The sequence below is a fragment of the Halichoerus grypus genome, chromosome 5 (genome assembly GCF_964656455.1).
Source record: "Halichoerus grypus chromosome 5, mHalGry1.hap1.1, whole genome shotgun sequence".
Taxonomy (NCBI): domain Eukaryota; kingdom Metazoa; phylum Chordata; class Mammalia; order Carnivora; family Phocidae; genus Halichoerus; species Halichoerus grypus.
This window is the reverse complement of record NC_135716.1, coordinates 37,735,484-37,756,711: the sequence shown is the minus strand read 5'-3', so window position 1 is coordinate 37,756,711 and position 21,228 is coordinate 37,735,484. Positions and strand designations below refer to the sequence as shown.

At 37.8% G+C, this 21,228-nt stretch overlaps 1 protein-coding gene across 4 annotated transcripts in view; it reads right to left on the bottom strand.

Annotated features, from left to right (window-relative positions):
- The window catches only part of STK3 (serine/threonine kinase 3), a 267,137-nt gene that overhangs the window by 22,751 nt on the left and 223,158 nt on the right, over positions 1-21,228 (bottom strand). The window contains exon 11 of one of the 4 annotated variants that reach the window (XM_036086513.2): positions 8,505-8,605. The exons of the other annotated variants lie outside the window; for them this stretch is intronic. Coding sequence (XP_035942406.1) covers positions 8,534-8,605 — 72 coding nt within the window. The 3' untranslated portion in view covers positions 8,505-8,533. The remainder of the gene's footprint in view (positions 1-8,504; positions 8,606-21,228) is intronic. 4 annotated transcript variants of the gene reach the window in all.

The window sequence follows — 21,228 nt, the reverse complement described above, 5'->3', positions numbered from 1 at the left end:
TCCTGATAAGGTAGCAGTGGTACCTATTGCTAAATACATCAAAATTTTTTCATCTCTGGTGACAAAAGAGTGCCTGTCAGGGTGGCAACGAGGAGGATACAGAAACAAGAATGCCAGTTGTGAGAATGACAAACTTCATCTTTATGACTGATCTACCCTTGGCAGCTCTGATTGACTCTACCTGGGTGAAGATATAAAGGAATTTCTTTCTGTCTGTGTGATAGTGTAGGCATGTAGTTTAGCAGGATAACCACCTTCAACTGTGGACAAAATATAAAAAGCGACTACTAAAAGGCTCTGAAGAGTTAACAAAAACACTCCCCCTCCACAACAAAACATTTACAATGTCTGGGATATAATCAAAAATTACTTGACATTTCAAGAATCAGGAAAATGTGATCCACTCTCAGAGGAGAAGATAATCAACAGAGATCTACCTTGATATGACCCACACAGAGAAACGGACGGGACTTTGAAGCAGCTATAATTAAACTCAGTAAGGTAAAATATGCTCATAATGAAGGAAAAAATGGGAAATCTCAGCAGAGAAATAGGAAGCATAACAAAAAACAAAATGGAAATTTTAGAACTGAAAAATTGAACATATGAAATAAAAGTTTACTGGATATGCTTAATAGCAGAATGAACAAAAGATGTGTTGGAAAAAGATCAATAGAAATTATCCAGTCCGAACAGAGAGAAATGATTGAAAAAGAAAAGTGTTTCAGGGACTCTGGGGATATTATCAAAAGATTTAACAGGTATACTGGAGTCCCAGAAGATAGAGAATGAGAAAATGGGGCCAAAAAAAAAAAAAAATCTAAAGAAATAATAACTGAAGGAGTGCCTGGGTAGCTCAGTCAGTTAAGCGTCCGACTCTTGATTTTGGCTCAGGACATGATGTCAGGGTCATGAGACTGAGTGCTGCATTGGGCTCCACGCTCAGCAGGAAGTCTGCTTGAGATTCTTTCCCTCTGGCCCTCCCCCGCTCTCTCTGTGTCTCTCTCAAATAAATAAATATTAAAAAAAAATAATAACTGAATGCATTCCCAGTTTTAGCAACAGATTTAAATTTACAGATTTAAGAAGCTCATGAACTGTAAAGAGGATTAAAAACAACATTGATCAGAAATATTTATGCCTAAGTTTGCTGAAAAACAAAAACAAAAAAATCCTGAAAATAGAGAAAAATGACATATACAGGTGATATATTAATCCCTTGTATATAACAATTTAAATCATCATAGACTTCTCTTTAGAAAATATGGAGATCAGAAGACAAGTGGAACATTTTAAATGTTCTGGGGTGGGGTGGGGAACACACTTCACTTTAAATATAAAGGCGTAGATAGGTTAAAGTAAATGGGCATAAAAAGAAATAGCATGCAAACAGGAAACACAAGAAGGCTGGAGTGACTATATTAGTATCTGGAAAAAAAACTGTATCACCTGCCTAGCTGATACAATATAATTAAAAAAGAAAAAGAACATTAACCAAGAGCAAACAAAAAGTTTCTTGTCTTCGTACCATGAATTCATACCATGGCACTGAATTCAAACCGTATCAGATAATCCAGATGACAATGTCTCTAACAACCTTGACATCGTAATTACTGCAGAGGCCACCCAGACAAATCCAACCTCAGTATGCTTTCCACTACTGTCTCTCCGCCTGCACACTGAAACCCAACAGAGTCAGAAATTCTCTATTTGGGGGAAAGATTCAGGCTATGCTCTTGAATCACAACTGGCTGGTGAAAACACACACACACACACATGCACACAAATAAAGCAAATATGGAAAAACGCTAATATTTGTTGAATCTAGATGGTTGTGTGTATGCTCACTGTACAATTTTTCAGCTTTAAAAAAAGTTCCACAATGAAAAAATGTTGAAGGAAAATTAGTTGGAAGAACTTTATTCCAAATACCTTCCCCTGTCGTTCCTTCGTATTTTGATATATTCTTTTTTTTCTTCTTTTAAGAGAGGGATGGGCCAGGGAAGGGGGGAGGAGAGAGCATCTTAAGCAGGCTCCACGTCCAGTGTCGAGCCCGACGTGGGGCTCCATCTCACAACCCTGAGATCATGACCTGAGCCGTAATTAAGAGTCAGACACTTAACTGACTGAGCCACCCAGGCACCTCTTGATATATTCTTGTTGGGGGGAGGGGAATGGCAGGGTACTGGCTATATATTCTGTAGAAAAAAAAAACCCTCATATGATTTTGATATACATCAACCAATGCTAGAAAATCCACATGGATAAACACTGCCAGAATTTATGTTAACATTTTTCTGTCTCAAGGTTATAAAGTCTAGGAGTCTTACACAAAGTTCTTAAACATCCAAGATAGCTACCATGCATTCATTAAACAAATATTCCTTGAAAGCTACTAAGTGACAAATGTAGTAGTGGACAAACTAGCAGAAGTCCTAGTCCCCATTCCAGCGAAGAAGAGACAATAAGCAAACATAAGATGTTGTTGGGCAGTGATCAGTACTAATTAAGAAAGAAAACAAAGTGGGGTAAGGGAACAGGATGACTGTAAAGTGACCTAAGTGAAGTGAGGGAGTGTGTGTGAGAAGAGCATTCCTGGCAGCAACAGCCAAAGCACGGGCCTCAGGGAAGCAGTGAACCTGACTTGATTTGAAGATCAACAAGAAGACCAGCACAGTCAAAGCAAAGTGAGCAAAGAGTGGTAGGAAATGAGGCCAGAGATGGCTGGGTGCCAGAACAGGCCACAATTTGATGTACATTTAAAATGAATCAATCTGGCTCCAGAAAGAAGGACAAAATATGGGGAGTCAGGAATAGAAGCAGAGAGAAAAATCAGGAGATCAATTGGCTGTTGCCAAATATAACCCATCATGAGTGGAAAATACCTAAAGAACTTCTTTTAACTACCTGCCTCCTTCAAAGGCAGGAAAATAAATAAGGGTAGAGAGTAAATATTGTACATTTATCAATGACTAAGGCTCAAGTACCCGTCTCTGTTGGTTTGAGTAAGGAAGGGAACCTTATCTGGAAAAATTATTCGTGCGAATACACTTGATATTTTTTAAATAATGGAATGAAGTTTTGAAAATCAGGTTTCTTTTGTATTTGTCAGCTAGTCCTTCCATACTAAAAAATAAAAAAGTCACTGAAGTGTAATATTTATTCAACTGAAGTTAGTTCCATACATTTCTCATACTTCTCTTGAGCTGGCTTCAAAGATTAACTTAAGAGGTCATGAAGGAATTCAAATTCAAGGTTTTGCCCCATCCCGACAACTTTAAAATAAATGTAAACATATCCTAACATCACTTCTTCTATAGCATTCACCTTCCCAAGGAGCTCTAAAAGAAAACACCCTGCAGGTGGATTTCTGACATGCAAATCCTGCAGATAAAATAAGATAGCCTTCTTCCAGATCAGTTATGTACTTTTAAAACATCATTTCTCCCTGAACAGAAATAAATCAGAGAGTTTTGAATCCTAATAGCAATTAAGGTCAAATCTGAATGTTCTCAAAACAATTTTACATTGCTCTTTTAAAATGTTCTTCATTTAAATTTTAAATAAGAATGACAAATAAGAGACGGCTCAGATGTTTTTATAAATCCTGTGAGGAAATTATATAAAGATCAAAATGAAATATACAATAAAATATAACAATCTGTAAATGAGGGCAGGGATTGGCAATGCCTAGAATGCGTAGGTCGCTGCATCCCCTTAGGAGATGGCCCTCAGGAGTTAAGTCTCAACATTTGCTCAGCAGTGATTCAAGGACCAACACTCAAACAGCACCTCCTTAGAAGCTCTGTGCATGACTTCTAACTGCTTAGTGCCTAACTCTCCACACATGTCAAACAGAGAAGAGTAATTGCTAGCCACCTCTCAGCAATTCTAGAAGATTTAACGAGACAAGGGAGCCAGACCTCCATGGTGAGTCAATTATTCCCTGGGTGGAAGTTATGTTATTTGTGAGGTGCTGTAACTCTAAGGATAATAGACTGTTGTACAAGCATTACAAATAGCTATTCTTGATTCCCCAAAGTGTTTACATTAAAGCTTTCAGAATAATGCACTCACCAAGTAACAAATGGTCCAATGTTTTATAAAAAAGTTTGAGTCTGATGGAATGAAATCATCAAACAGATTTTATAATGTTGTTTCTCTCCTGACTATTAATAAAAGAGAGTACACCAATCTTTCAGGACAAATGGGTTTAAAGGAACAGACAGATAAGGAGGAATGGAAGGCTTCTAACTGATTCCAGACCTATTAAAATAGCCTGGTACCATGAACTATGTATTTCATTGAGCCAAGACCAGAGTCCACTAATTTTAGCTTGCCCCAGGCAAGGTTAGGATACTGCTCTGGAAAGAAAAAACATGGATCTGCTAACAAAATATGCTTCAATTCTTAAAAGAAATGTGGCCCAATATTAATTGACAGTGATTAATATAACACATATAAATGAAGGCAGTAACCAACACTTAAATTTGGATTAGAGAAGTCACAGTCTCTTTAAATAGTTCACACAGGATGGTCATGCTCTCATAAGTTAAAATGGATAAAATTGATTTTTTACACCAGATTAGCCACACAATATTAATCATATGAAATATTTCCCTGAAAGTCTTGGCACAAAAATGGGCCAATGTGTTCTGTTGTGGATATTTTTTTCCAAAGTAAATTTGGATGGGGGAAAAACTTTAGAAAGCAATCACAAATTTCAAAATCAATAAATTCAAATTGTTTTTAAGGCGGTGAACACATAGGCCTGCCAAATGGTGCAGGAAATTGATGTACAATCTGTCTGGCAGCTGGACCATGTGAAAAAATTTTAGGAACGACCTTAAAATAACCAAGCCTCTGAAGTCTCAACAAAACTTGTTTTAGTAAGACCATTTTCTTGGTTCATAAAAAAGATAAGGAAGTAAGGTGTGGGATAACCAATTTAATTTAGAGGGTGGAGAATTATCCTGGGTATCTTTAGTTGGTACTTTGAATTTGGGCCTGGGCTCAGAAGAAAGGTTTACCACTGCCATTAAGAACAGCTACTTGGTGGCATGAAAATTAAGTTATCCTAAAGAACCCAGGAGTGTGTTTGAAAACAGAGGGTAGGACAGTTCCAAAAAAACTAAGACTGCCATTTCTGTTCAGTGAATATTAGTTAGTTTCTTAATACCTTTTAAAAGCTGCCTCTACTGATCTGGCCTTGAGGGGTAAGACTGGGAAGAGGTAGTTTCCCAACACAAGTGCCACTATGGCTTAAATACTTAATGCAGCCCACTTGATTCTAAGTCCCACAAGTTTTCAAAAGGACCAGGAAATATCTACACAAAGAAAATAATTCCCTTCTGGGCACCTGGGTGACTCAGTCGGTTAAGTGCCCGAGTCTTGATTTCGGTTTAGGTCATGATCTCAGGATCGTGAGATCGAGCCCATGGTCTCTGAGCGTGGAGCCTGATTTAAATTCTCTCTCTCCTCCTCCCTCTGCCCCTCCCCCCACCCTTGTGCATGCGTGCTCCCAGTCTCTCTCTCAAAAGAGAAAAGAAAAAAGAAAAGACGAGAAAAGAAAAGAGAAACGAAAAGAATTCCCTTCCACAAAAACTGTGTGTGTGTGGGGGGGGGGGGTTTGCCAAATTTTGTCTTTAAAGATTGTTCAGTTTGATATGAAAGTATCATTTAATACTATGAGCAGAGGCACTAACATTTTATTTTACTGTTCACTTAAAAATTATAAAACTAGTACACATTTAATGAAAACATTCAAATAATATCAATACGAAAATGTACTAAATAGTGAAGGTCCACTTCTGACTCTCCATTCCCAACCACTCAACTCATTAAGGAAAACTGTGATTTGTTGTATAACTTCGTCTTTTCCCTTACACACACATGAATACTTTTACAAAAACAGAATCATTTTTCTGTCTTACAACTTGTTTTTATTGCACTAGAGAGTATATCATGAACAATCTTCTGTATCTGTGTATACAAATCTGCCACTTCGCTTTTAATGGAGGCAGACAGATACACACACACACACACACAATTGCAAAGTTCTTTCAATTGTTCATTCATTCATTCTACAAAACTTTACTGGATGTCTACCAAGTTTCAGGTACAGTGCTAGGCTGGGCATGATAATTGCCAGAGGGGAAAAAAGTAACTGCAGGTGCTACTAATATGAATTGGGATGGGAGAGCTTTCTTAGAGGAGGTACACCTAAGATTTGTCTTAAAGAGAAGATAACAGCTGGGTAAAGAAGTGAACAGTCCACATTAAATTAGAATATAAAAATGCAAGTTCATGAGCTTTTTATGCTAATATATGTACTTCTATGTGAATGAACTATTTCACCATATTTCATTGTTCTTATTTCAAAGTAAATATAAAAAAATTAAGTGAAACTAGATTTTTAATGGTACAATTAATGATTCATTTAAAAATACTTTATATAATAGAAAATTTAAGCTTTAAAAATTTAAGATCCTCTTTTTTATATATACATATGTATAACATACACATATGTATGTATACACACATACACAAACTATACAGTATAGCATACTAAATACTGAAGAATAAAATAAATCTGCTTTTTTTGTTGTTGTTTTGCATTCTTGATAAAAGCAAACCTAGTCATTTGATTTATCTGGAAGATTTTTATGGGGGAAATCGGAGGGGGAGACGAACCATGAGAGACTATGGACTGTGAAAAACAGAGGGTTCTAGAGGGGAGGGAGGTGAGGGGATGGGTTAGCCTGATGGGTATGAAGGAGGGCACGTTCTGCATGGAGCACTGGGTGTTATATGCAAACAATGAATCATGGAACACTACATCAAAAACTAATGATGTAATGTATGGTGATGAACATAACATAATAAAAAGAAAAAAAAAAAATCCAATGCTTTAGTGGCAGGCCAAGAAACAACCCATATTCAACCAGTTTGAATTTTACATAGAACCATTACTGTTGCTGTTGCCCTAGAAGTCAGATTCATTTTAGCCATCCAAAATTTTATGGAGTATGTTTTATGGACAAATTATTGTATGAAGCTCTGGAATATAGTCAGCTGAAGTTCTAGTCCCTACTCTCGAATGCATTATCAGGGGCATACATAATCACAAATCTGTCTAATACAAAAAGCAGCACACACTGAAAGAGATTAATTCTAACTGGGGGAACTGGAGAATGTTTAGGCCTAGGTTTAAGCTGGGTGGAAGTGGCCGGCGAGGCTAGAGCTCAGGGGCACAGAGAAAGCAGGAGTGGGAGATAAGGCTAGAGAGGTAATGGGGGCAGATCCATGGAGCAGAGTAGTTACATATCAAGAAGTTCAGCCTTTCTCTTATAGAAGTGAGAAGCCATCACAGATATCTCAAAGGAAATGAGATGATCAAAATAACGCTGCATGAAGGGGAATGGGAAAGAAGACACAAACGGGGAGGCAGAATAGGGGACCAGGACAAAGCTCTGAGGAAGAGGTAATGAAGAGCTGACTAAGGACAGTAGCAGTGGAAACTGGAAGAAAGGAATAGAGGGAAAGACACCTTTTGGAGGCAAAATGAAAAAGGTAAAGAGCTTGGGCTCCAGGAAGCCTTAGATTTGAATTTGGGCTCCTCTAATTACTCGTTTTCTGACATTGGGCAAGTTTGACTCTTAAGCCATAGCTTCCTCATCTAAAAAATAGGAATAATGTACCTTCCTGTGTGAAAAATGATCAGAAAACACAGGAAGTTGTCTAGGTAAATCACATCCAGTTATTTTTTCAACACCATATAATAACAAATAAGAATAAAATGCAGCCCATATCTGGTAAACATATATAAACACAGAGGAGAAAGACTATGTAAAGGGCTTAAAGACTGGGTAAAAAATGGTGAAGGGATTCAAGGAAGTTCTCATAGAGGAGAGAGCTGAAGCAGGCTACTCACAACTTTGAGGTGTTTTATTTTTCCCTTGAATTACCAGGTCCTCCACTTTACCACTTGGTTCTCCACTTCACCATATATATTATAGTGCAACCCCCCAGGACACTGTGCCATTTGAATTTTAGAGGGTGAAAGGCAAGTCAGGAGAAAGTAGTAGATAAAGATGGAGCTAGGGGAGGAAGGGGAAAGGGAGAAAGAGTAGAGGAATATGAATGCATCTTAGGCCAATATCTTCTCAGGAAACGATACTTGAAAGAAAACAATATTTAGATTCCCAATGTGCTACAATGTCAAGGCAGCTAACCTCAAATGAAAAAGTCTAACGAGTTCCAGGTGGCAGTTTAGATTTTTTTTTCAGGAGGTGAAGCTGAGTTGAGATGGCTGTCAACTATCCGAACAAGTTTTAGTTTCACTTTAGGCCACAAGTATAAAGACTTTTGTTTAGACTGTTTGCATGCATTTGTCTACTGCTGATAAGCGCCCAAATAACTTTTTTTCAAGAAAGTAAGAGAAAAACACAGTTGCAAAGATGTCCTTAATTCTTTCACGTCTCAGGTAATTTCATTTAACATACTTGGTAAGTATTTCCTGAACGCCTCCTCCTCACACAGTGGGGGATACAGGGGTGGATCCCATACAGATCTTGTTGCTCAGAGTCTCATAAGTAAGTTCACTCTAAAGTAGAAAGTGATACGTTTAGTGAGCAGTACAGAGAAGTAAAATACCAGCAGAAAGGAGGGAGAGAGTACTTTCAGCCGAGAAGATCAAGGATGTGGCACTGGCAGCAGGACAGGAGACTGCTGTGACATTCACGTGACAAATATTTAATGAGCGTACATAACATGCAAGCCACTCACCTAAAAGGCAGTGAGACCGTGAGGTGACTGAGTCCAGCTCTTTCCTGAATTCGCTAGGAAACGAAAGTTCAGAGACCCAAACAAGACAATTCAAGCACACCATAAGCAGAGGTAAAATCAGACTGCTATCTCCAGGCTGCAAGTCCAGTACCTTCTACTACTTTACTCTGTCTCCTTCAAAACCCTGTCTGAATATTTTGTGATGGATAATCATTATTTCAAAATGCATCCCCATTCCATTTCTGCATTAAGTCTAATTTGTTGTAAAATGCCTCCTCTAATTCATGGTTAAAATTTACCTTCATTTCTAACCAGTGGCCCCCTCTGAAGCTACACGGAACACACACAATCCCATGGCCGTATGACCATCACTCACATAGGTGAAGACAGTGCTTGTGTCTGTTATTACACATTCAGTGTTATCACTGGGATTGGGGAACAGGCACTGAAATTAGGAAGATCTGGATATGGAATCCAGCTCCAACATTTAGTAGGTGGGTGGTCATGAGCAAAGTTACTTAATTTATATAATCTGTGTCTTCATGTAGAAGATGGGATGTCTATTATCCTTCATGCTTCCCATGGAATGTAATAGCTAATAGCTATGATGGAGAATTGGTTCAATGTTTGGTATAACTAAGAATACTAGAGTTTCTCTATATACATTAAGCTACCATGGAATCACTTGAGAAGAAGTTACAAAAATGAAAAAATATGGCAGTGCTCCCCCCACCCCGTCCCCCACTTCTCTCTCCCCTGGCACAGGCCAGTTAATGAGTGACAGCTCTGAAATACTGAAGAAAAGCCAGGTATCTGTCTTGACTTCACCACAGGATGTATGCAGATAGAGCTGGCGGCAAAAGTGTAGAAGTTTTATTGAGATAAAATACTGAAAAATATTCCCCTATCATATAAGGCACAAATATGCTTCTTTCCTTTTTAAATTAGAAAGATCCTCAAGGGCGGGATTCAGATACAAACTTACACAGTGTCTCCAATGTATTAAAGGACAGAAAATGGTACCGGACTGTTCCCTCTATGTTCATAACTTCTAAACAATGCAGTGCAAAGCTGACTGTGTTTCCTGGTTGCTTGGGTAGGGTGGGGAGGGAGTGGAAAGGAAGAACAGAAGATTTAGAGTTGGTTCTTTTCCTACTTCTAAATGTTACAAACCAGCTGGTAATGTTTAGTAGCAATAATCTCATCTGCTAGGCACTGTAACTAATTTCCCATATTTGGGTAGAAGAATGTATCATGTCTCAAAGAATGACATACTGACAGGGAATTCAGTGACAGCCACTAAAGGTAGATAAGTAGCTCCCAGGTATGAGAAAGTAGTCAAGGACTCACCTAGATGATCTACAGACTGGACACATAGTTTGTGGAAACAGACAGAATGAGTCAGTGCCCTCAAAAAAAGGGCTACGCTAGGAAATGGAAGATGAAAATGCAGAGTAGGGGGGCTGTCCCTCAGTACCTGTTCTATTCCTCTTCTGCAGAATAACATTTTTAGTTGGACCCACGGCCATTCAGAAAAAAGATAACATTTTCTAGTCTCTCTTGCAGCTTGGTGTAGCCGTAAGACCAAGTACCAGCCAGTACTATACGGCAGTGTCTGGGCACCTTCCTCAAAAGATGGCTGGGGCATGCCCTTTTCATCCTTTTCTCCATCCTGCTGCCTGGCATGGAGATGCCTCCACCTTCGCCCATGGAAACGAGAGCAGCATCCTAGAAAGGGCGAGTGGTGACAATTTCTGACAAAATTTTTGACAATGCTGTCAAAATACCCTTGAAACTATCTTTGGTGCCTCTCTGTTTCATTAGATTACAATCCTAGAAGTGGGTAAAAGGATAAAAAACATTCTCAAGTTTTTGCTACATGTAACCAAACTGCTCTTCTGAATGTTTAAGTTATTGTGCAGAAATTTTAAATCTTTATGTAGTCAAATAAAGCCCTTTTAAAAAGTGGTTCCTGCCTTTATTATTACATTTTTAAAATTTTTATTTATTTATTCATTCCATTTAGATTTTATTTATTTATTTGAGGGAGAGAGTGTGTATGCGCACACACAAGTGGGCGAGGGGGGCGCGGCAAGCAGAGGGACAGGGAGAAGCAGACTCCCCGCTGAGCAGGGAGTTGGATATGGAGCTCCATCCCAGGACGCTGAGATCATGACCTGAGGTGAAGGCAGATGCTTAACCAAGTGAGCCACACAGGCGCCCCATATTTTTTTCTTTTTTTTAAGTAGGCTCCATACCCTGCATGGAGCCCAGTGCAGGGCTTGAACTTATGACCCTGAGATGAAGATCTCGGCTGAAAGAGTCGGACGCTTAACTGACTGAGCCACCCAGGTGCCCCTTTATTACCATACATTTAAAAAGCCTTGCCCCTAAAAAACTTTTTTTAAAAAATTAAAAAAATAAAAAGCCTTCCCCACATTAAGACTACATACATATTCACCTACATTTTCCCATTAATTTTTTACTTGCATTGAATCCTTCTTTAATCCATATGGACTTTACTTTCTCCACACATTTAAGCTGACTATACCAACACCAGAGTCAACTTAATAATAGATATTAGTGTATATCTCTTCCTACTAATTAAAAATCCTTTTATTATATTCTGAATTTCTGAATTAGTACTAGACTATTTTAATTATTGTTCATGCAAGTAACTTACATCTTTTTTCTTCTTTTCTTTTTCTTTCTTTTTTTTTTTTTTTTTGGCAGAAGTTTGTTTGGTTTATTCTTCCAGGTAAACATTAGAAATACATTGTTAGGTTTGGCAAAACAAACAAACAAAAACACACAAAAAGACCCTGAAATTTAAATTGAAATTGTACTGAATGATGGAGAAAATTTGGAGGGAGTGGGAGAATATATAATTTTAAAACATTAACTCTTCCCATTCACAAATATGAAATGTTTTTCCATTTATTAAATTGTTCTTATGTTCCTTACTTTGGTTCTATAGTTTGTATAGTTAGTTCTATAGTTTCCTTAAGTTCTATAGTTTACTTCATTATACAAATTTCTAAGTATGGATACAGATCTTCTTTCTCTATTTATATTATTATAAATAAGATCTTTAAAAACATATTTCTCTGTGCTGGTATAGAGGAAACAACTTTAAAATTTATTTTGTAACTGATCTTCTTACTGGTCAGTTCATAGCTTTTAATAATGTTCATAAATGTTAGCTTATTATCTTGGGTTTTCTAGCTAGTCAATAATATTTTACATTTCCCAAAGATGGTACTTCTCACTTCATTTATAATATTTATACTTCATTTTCTTGTTTTACTGTATTAGAACTTTCAAAACAATGTTAAATAATAGAGTTAATAAAGGTAATAGCTGACACTCTTACCTTTTTTTTTTTCTGGACTTTACATCTTAGGGCACTTTGCTCTTTTGAGAAGTACATATACTTGCTATGTATCAGTCCTTCCCACCCCTTTTTACACTGTTCCCAATCCCCAACTATACTGTGAATTCCTTGAAGGCAAAAACTATATTTTAGTAATCTTTAAAATAACTGTAGCACCTAGCACAGTGTCATGCACAGAGAAAACAAATCATTATATTAGTGGTTCTCAAACCTGTTGGATCACTGGAATCACAGGGTTGGTTTTTTTTTTAAGATTTTTTTTTTTTTGAGAGACAGAGAGAGACAGAGAGAAAGAGAATGCACACACACAGGAATGGGTGGGGGGCAGGGGTAGAGGGTGAGGGAGAAGCAGACTCCCTGCTGAGCAGGGAGCCAATGCACCGTGGGGCTCCCTAGAAGCAGACGCTTAAACCAACTGAGGTGCCCCCATGGGAGCTTTTTAAAAAACTGCAAGTTCCATAAACCATTTACAGACTACACAGTCTCTGTTCACAGGGGAGGAAATCTAGATGTTTTAAAGCTTCTTAGGTTGTTCTTATGATCTACCAGGTTTGAGAACCAACAGTCTAATATTTTTATCACTCCTGGAGGTTCTGTTTCAGAGTCCGGGATCTGATTTTTAACAAATCTTCCTAGATCCATATAGAGGCAGGAATGGAAATTACTTATTTGGACAGTAATTCATAGAAGGGATCAGAGTTGTCTTTTTTCTTTGTGCCTTCTGCATTTTGTATTTTTAATACACAAAAGTGAAAAAAAAGGAGCAAGATAGAGAATGAAAAACATAATCTCCCATCTCTACATCCTTGAAGTAACCACTTACTACTGCTAGTGGTATCCTTCCACACCTTTCTCCTTGCTTACGCAAGATAAACACAAAAGTGTTCGTGTGTATGTATGTGTGTGTGTAGTTTTCTTTCTGTTTGTTTTAACCAAAAAATAATAATAGCAAACCCATTACTCTGTGATTTGGTATAGTATATTTAAAATATGTTATTGCAAATATATGACAATGAATGGTCTCAAGATCACTTAGCATACCTATTAGTAAAATAAAAACAAATATGTTTTCTCAGCCTACTACAGACTTAAAAATAGCAATGAGTGTAAAAACGTTTTAATTTCATTTTTAATTCTTTTTTTTTAAAAATTTTTAATCCGTTAGCAAGTATAGAAAATGGTAGAAAACTCAGCAAAGAAATTCAAAAATTAAAACTAAAGTTAATATACCAAAGGATATGGGTTCATAAATTAAAACAGCATCTTAAAACCATGAGGATAGTATTAATATAGGAAGGCTAAAAATGGTATATAAAGCTTTCTTTTCTATATAGATAATAAGGTAATTAAAAACCACAAAAAAGAAATCCTATTATAGATGTTACTTACACTTAGTTATTGCTCATCTTGTAGACAAAGGCTATTTTAAAGGCACAAGCAAAATTAAGCCTCAACTGACCTCCACTTAATATGCTTTAACAAAACACAAAGGGTAACACTCAAATGTATGCCTGAAATTAAATTTTCTAAAATAGAACTGCTAATAAGAGGAAAGAACAGAAATTACTGGCTAAGACAAAAGATCATATTCTAAAAGTCATGACTATTCTATTTTTTTTTTTAAGGTTATTTATTTATTTATTTGACAGCGAGACACAGCGAGAGAGGAAACACAAGCAGGGGGAGTGGGAGAGGGAGAAGCAGGCTTCCCGCTGAGCAGGGAGCCTGATATGGGGCTTGATCCCAGCAATGACCTGAGCCGAAGGCAGTCGCTTAACGACTGAGCCACCCAGGTGCCCCAGGGATTAATGATTAAGTGGCATCTCCAACTGCCACCCCCCTCAGCTCCAAGCCAGTGCTCACCCTCTTTCCCTAACTGCTCTGACCCAGAATAACACAGCTCTCTTCCCATCAGACTTGGTTTCTCATCAATGCTCTGGGTCCCATCCCCTCTTTCCTTAGGGACTTCATTCCATTGCTTATCTTCAGTCAATCCTCAAACTCCTGCCATTAGCTCTTTCCTTTCGGCATATAAAAATCCTCAAGTTTTTCATACCTAAACCCAAACCAAAAGAAAAAGTTTCTTTAACTTTCTGTACCCTTTTAAGTATCATCTAGCTCTCTTCTTTTCACCTGCCACTCCTGGCAAGAAGTCTACTTCTTTCTGACTCACTCCTCACCCCGAAGCAATCCGGCTTTAGGCCACACCATCTCACTGAGGCTTTTCCAAGTAAAATCGACATTAACCTTCCAAGTGTCAAATCTAATCTCCAATTATTAGTCTTCCTATGAATGAATCCTGCTGAAGCTTTTTACACATTCACCTCCTCTTTCTTGAAAAGACCTCCTCCCTCAGTATCTAAGACATCCCGTTCCTTCTTCTGGAGATGCTCCACAGGGACTCCCATCTCAGACCGCCTTCTGTTACTCTCCCGCCGGAGTCATGACTTTAGTGACGCCAGTTCAAAAATCACCCACAATCTGAATCTCTCACCCAGGCAGATACTTCTGTGGAGCTCTGAATCTGAACGTTTGACAATACTTATATGTCCCAAACTGATTCAGCATGTAAGTCCTTAAAAAAGTCACTCATTATTTCTTAACCTAGTGAATGGAGCCATCCCTCACCCAGTTGTTCAAGTAAAATATCTGGGAATCATCTGAGATTCTTTTTTCTTTTTTAAGATTTTATTTATTTATTTGACAGAGAGAGACACAGCGAGACAGGTAACATAAGCAGGGGGAGTGGGAGAGGGAGAAGCAGGCTTCCCACTGAGCAGGGAGCCCGATCCGGGGCTCGATCCCAGGACCCTGGGATCATGACCTGAGCCGAAGGCTGACGCTTAACGACTGAGCCACCCAGGCGCTCCTCATCTGAGATTCTTCCCTCTTTCTTACTTCCCAGATCGAATCACTAAGCACTAAAGATTCTCTCAAACCTGTCTCTTTGCATTTCTTCCATCGCCTTTGTTCATTTCTCATTTGGACCACGTTGTCATACTGCAACAGTCTCCTTAGTGATTTTTGGATCTCTAATCTCAATCCTTGCAAACTAGTTTCTAGAGGAGATGTGTTCTAATTTTTCAGTAGCTCTCAGTCATCGACAAGCTACCTTCTCAACTTTGTATGGCATAAATGTACCTGCCCACTCTCCTGCATTCCCACCATTTCCCAGCTCGACTTTCCGTTCCAGCAACACTGAACACACCTTCCTGTGTCCAACTCTTCCGTACATGCTGGAGCACCAGTTTCCCACTTGTCTGCCTGGGATATTCTTACTTATTTTTAGGTATCTGTTTAAAGGCTAATTTCCTTAACAGCAGCCCTTTTCTCTATCAGGTAGACTTTGGTGTTCTTTTACACATTCTCAACCGTAATTCTGAAAATTCTTCCATTAAACAATTACCTTACTGCATTATAATTGTTTGCATGGGCATCTTAAGCACTTAACTGGCTTACATTAGGATAGTAAAACAGATCTCTTATCCCAGAACAGTAGTTATCAAACTATTTCCCTAACCCCAAAAAGCTTTGTAACAACAAATGTCCAGAAAGGTCTTTTAATTAATTTTAAGCTATTTGAGATTAAGGAATAAGAGACCACTTATTATTATTTTCGTTTAACACTGCTGGGTACAGGATCTAGCACAGAATGGTAGAGATCTGTAGAATTTACCCAATGAGGATTTCATTGAAAAACGTTGTTTGAACAACTGTTATTAGCCAGAAACCATTCTTGGTACTAGGATACAGGGCTGAACATGACAATCAAGACCTCTACCTTAGAGGAATTTAAAATGTGGGGGTGAAGACAGATATTTAAAAAATAATTTCTGAAGTACATGATGAGAGCTTGACAAGAGACTACAGTAACATTTATTGGGAGACCAAATCCATCTTTTCTCCTGAGTAAATCAACTTTAAACAGTGACTAGAAAGACAGGCAAATGACCAGTAAGATAAAGACGGAGTGCTGATGCTCGAGAAGCCCAGGAAGACCGCAGCACAGATACCACAGATGGAAAGGCAGCAGCAAAAAGCTGAGAGGCCCCTGGAGCAGAACTATGAAGGGATTTCTAAGAGAATTTTAAGCTTTGTGCTTCTAATAACCAATTCTTATGTCTCCATGAATCAAGCCACTAAATTAAACACCTTTTTTCTAAAAGCACCACATTCCTGAACCATCAGAAGAAAAAATACTCCAAATAAAATTCTTCGCGGACTTCCCATCCCATGGCAGCCACTGTGACTAAGCTTCGAGGAAACGCATTAGACTAGAGATGTTGTACTTGCACATCTCCAGGGTCTGGGAAAATGAAAACAACTGAGACTCACAACTCTCAAAAGTTATCAATACAGCTCTTACCATGAACTCAGTGTGCCAAACAACATATTAAATGTTCACTTTTGAAACAGGAAGAGTGTATTTTACCTTTTTATTTGGGATAGAATATGAGATTCTAATCTTTTTTGGTTTTCCATTCAGATGAGCACAGTAAATGGGATCATACTTCTATAATACAGGTACTTTTTTTTTTTTTTTGGAAAGTCTGTGAACACTTTAATTTAAAAGCCATGGACAGCAACCTAGAGGAGCTCTGACCATGCAAAATGTTTTATAAATAGTTCCATGTGCACTGTTCATCTGGAGTCTCACTAGAGATGGATAATGACCTTGTATTTTGTACTCATTTACTCTGAATTAGCCAAACCTCTGTTTTTAATTACGTACTTAATTCACCTAGCATGGTCTAATTACAGAAAACAAAACATCATTTAAACAAAAGGTGGCCTTGAACTTAATCTATCAAAACACCAGTTAGTTTTAAAAGTTTTCAGTTCTTAATAAACTGCCAAGACATGCAATAGCAATTTTCCAAATGTGATCATACGCTTTTATAGCAACAGATTTACTACATAATCAAACATCTGTATATACTTTGAAATCTTGATGTGTTGTCTCACTATTAATGCAAATCTGCTTAAATTTTGATAGACCTAAAAAGTCTTAAAGCTGAAGTACTACACAATAATTCTTACATATTCAAGGTCATTTTGGCCTTGAAATGATAAGTTATTATAACCATGGCTACTTATCTGCGAAATGGTCCAGAACTCCATATAAACTCATTTGTGGCATTTTCCCTAACTCCCCCAGTGCAGTAGCTTCTCAGCACTACCACAGCACCTACGTATCTCTCAACCACAGTGCTGAACTGTGATTCCTGGTTTAAAGATCTGTTCCCTGACTAGACTGCCAACTTCACAAAAGCAGAGTTTATGCCTTTTATCTCTATATTTCCAACATGGGGCACGATGCCTGACACCACAGCCAGTCCTCAATACATGTTTGTTGCCTTAATGTATTTTAATACAATACTATAAAACTATCTCAACTTGCGGATGACATGATCTTGTATACAGAAAATCCTAAGGAATCTACCAAAAAACTGCTAGATCTCATAAATGAATTCTGCAAGGTTGCAGGATACAAGATCAACATACAAAAATCAATTGTATACCTATACAGTAGCAATGGGCAAACCAAAAATGAAATTAAGAAAAAAATTCCATCAAAAAGCCTAAGTATTTAGGAATAAATTTAACAAAAGAAGTGCAACACTCATACTATGAAAACTACAAAACATTGCTGAAAGAAATTAATGAAGACCCCAATAAATGAAAGGACATCCCATATTCACAGACTAGAAGACTTAAAGTTGTTCAGAGGGAAACAGTCCCCAAATTGATCTACAGAACTGCAAGATTCAATGCAGTACCTCCCAAATCTCAGCTGCTTCTGTGACAAGCTAAGCCTAAAATTCATATGGAAATTCAAGAAATTCAAAATAGCCAAAGCATACAATGGAAAACCATTCAGTCTTAGAAAGAAAGGAAATCCTACCAAGCTACAACAGGGATGAACCTTGAGGACATCATGCTAGTGAAATAAGCCAGTCACTAAAAGACAAATGCTGTATGAGTCCACTTATACAAGATACCTAAAATAATAAAATTCATAGGAACACAAAGTAGAATAATGGTTATCAGGGGCTGGGGGTAGGGGGAAATAGGGAGACAGAGCTTCACTTCTGCAAAATGAAAAGAGTTCTGGAGATGGGTCATACAGTAATACGAATGTACTTAACAATATTGAACTCTACAATTAAAAATGGCTGAGATGGGGGCGCTGGGGTGGCTCAGTCTGTGAAGCGTCTGCCTTCAGCTCAGGTCTTGATCCCAGAGTCCTGGGATTGAGCTCTGTGTGGGGCTCCCTGCTCAGCGCCTCTGGAACCTGCTTCTCCCTCCTCCTCTGCCCCTCCCCACCACTTGTGCTCACGTGCTCTCTGCCCCTCCCCACCACTTGTGCTCACGTGCTCTCTGTCTCTCTCTCTCTCTCTCTCTCTCAAAAATAAATAAATAAATAAATAAATAATGGTTGAGATGGTAAATTTTATGTTTTTTACAAAAATAAAAAAAAATATTTTAAAAAATAGCCAAAACAAATCTTTGAAAAGAACAACAAAGTTGGAGGACACACACTTCCTGATTTCAAAACTGACTACAGAGCTACAATGATCAAGATAGTGTGGTACTGGCAGGAGGACAGGCATATATAGCAATGGAATAAACTGAGAGTCTAAAAATAAATCCTCACATTTATGACCAATTGCTTTTCTCTAAGAGTACCAAGACAATTCAATGGGAGGAAGAACAGTCTTTTCAACAAATGGTATTGGGACAGCTGGATAGCAACATGCAATAGAATGAAGTTGGGACTCCTATCTCACACCATATACAAAAATTATCTCAAAATGGACCAGAGGCCTAAATATAAGAGCTGAAACTATAAGACTCTTAGAAGAAAATGTAAGTGTAAATATTTATGACCTTGGATTAGGCAAAACTTTCTTAGATATGACACCAAAGCACAAGCAAAAACAAACAAGCTGGACTTCACCAAAATTAAAAACTTTTGTGCTTCAAAAGACTCCATCAAGATAGTAAAAAGACAATGGGAGAAAATGCCTGTAAATCACATATCTAATAAGCAACTTAATGTGGAATATATAAAGAACTCTTACAACTCAATAATAAAAATACTAATAACCGAATTAAAAAATGGGCAAAGGATTTGAATATATGCAAATGAGAATAAACATGTGAAAAGATACTAACGTGATTAGCCACTAGGGAAATACAAATCAAAACCACAATAAGATACCACTTCATACCCACTAGAAAGGCCATAAGCAAAATATAGATAATCCCAAGTATTGGTGAGGATGTGGAAAAATTAGAACCCACATAAACTGCTGGTGGGAATGGAAAATGGTGCAGCCTAGAAAATAGTCTGGCAGCTCCTCAAATGATTAAAACTTAGCACTATCATATGCTTTGCAATTCCACTCCTATGTATATGCCCAAGAGAAATGAAAAGTCCACACAAAAACTTGCACAATATTGTTCAGAGCAGCATTATTTGTAATAACTAAAAGGTGAAAAGAATCTAAATGCCCATCAATTCATAAATGGATAAACAAAATGTGGTACATTGCTACAATGGAACATTCTTCAGCCATAAACAGGAATGAAGGGCTGATACATGCTATAACATGGATGAACCTTGAAAACATTACGCTACGTGAAAGAAACCAGACACAAAAAGCCTCATATTACATGATTACATTTGGATGAAATGTCTAGAATGGGCAAATGTAGAGACTGAGAAGACAGAAAGTAAATTAGTGATTGCCTAGGGGTTTGGGGGACAGTTGGGGATGCTGGCTGGGGGTGCTGGTTTAATTTCTGGCATAATGAAAATGTTCTAAAGTTGATTGTGGTGATGGATGCCCAACTCTGTGATGATGCTAATATAGTGATATGTCACTGAATTGTATACTTTAAATAAGTGAATTGTGAATTATATCTCAATAAAGCTGTTATACACACACACAGTGCTTACAATATTAAATGACTGAAGTATGTTTCTGGGAAAGCAGCAAACAATGATGTGAAAGCACAAGGCTGCAAACGACTGAAACAATGTCTTCGCACCTAAACTGTTTCCTGATTCCTGACAGAAAAACTACTAGAAATATAAGCAATTTATTTACATTTTAGATACATTACAACATAGACACATAAACACTGTTCTTCTCAGAAACGTGAACGTTTCATGAACGTGTGGCCAGTACCGTGATAATAAAACTCCAAAGTAAGTTTTTCTTAAAAAGCAATTAGGCAAAATTAGAAGGTAAAAAATCACAACAGAGTATTAGAAATTTCATACAGAAAATGGCAGCAGCAGCCAAATAAAAACAGTTGTTGAATAAGAGAAGGCCATAAGACTGCCATGAAAGGGGTTTCAGCCTGGCGAAATGAAAAATTAGATGTGCATCCAGTAAAGCGAGAGCTGGGAAGCTAAGAGAATTCACAAAAGAGTAAGCCTAGAGGTATGCAAAAGATGGGAAGGCACAGTAATTAGAGCTAAGGCTCTAATTAGAGCAGGCAGGGAGAGCTGTGGCTTAGAATGGAATTTCAAAAATATATGAAAAAAAAAATCTTCCAAATCGTTCTGTTTTTAAATCCCCATGGGAAGGTGTGGACTGACTCAGGAGTACAGAAAATTTCTATTATCAAGTTCTTCCAATGGGGCTGGGGCAGGAGGAGAGGGAACTCTAAGAAAGCCGCTAATGAGAAGAGATCCCAGAAACTCGTTCTTGGGTCCCATTCCAGAGCAACGTGGGGCTCCCCACTGTGATCAACAAACCAGGAGAGGTAAAAACCCCCACTTGGTAGGTACCACACAAAGCACGACGTGGCTCTGCCCTTCAAGAGATTTTGTTCACAAAATAAATCATTATTTCATGCTACTGTGATAATTTTTCTTCATCATTATCTAGAGACTTAGGGAAGATATTTTGCACTTAAAGAATTTATGAACCCAAACTGCTCCTCAAGATCACCAGTGACCTCTTTGTTGCTAACTCCCTAACAGTAAATTATCAGTCCTTATGTTTCTTGAGCTTCAACAGAATGTGAAT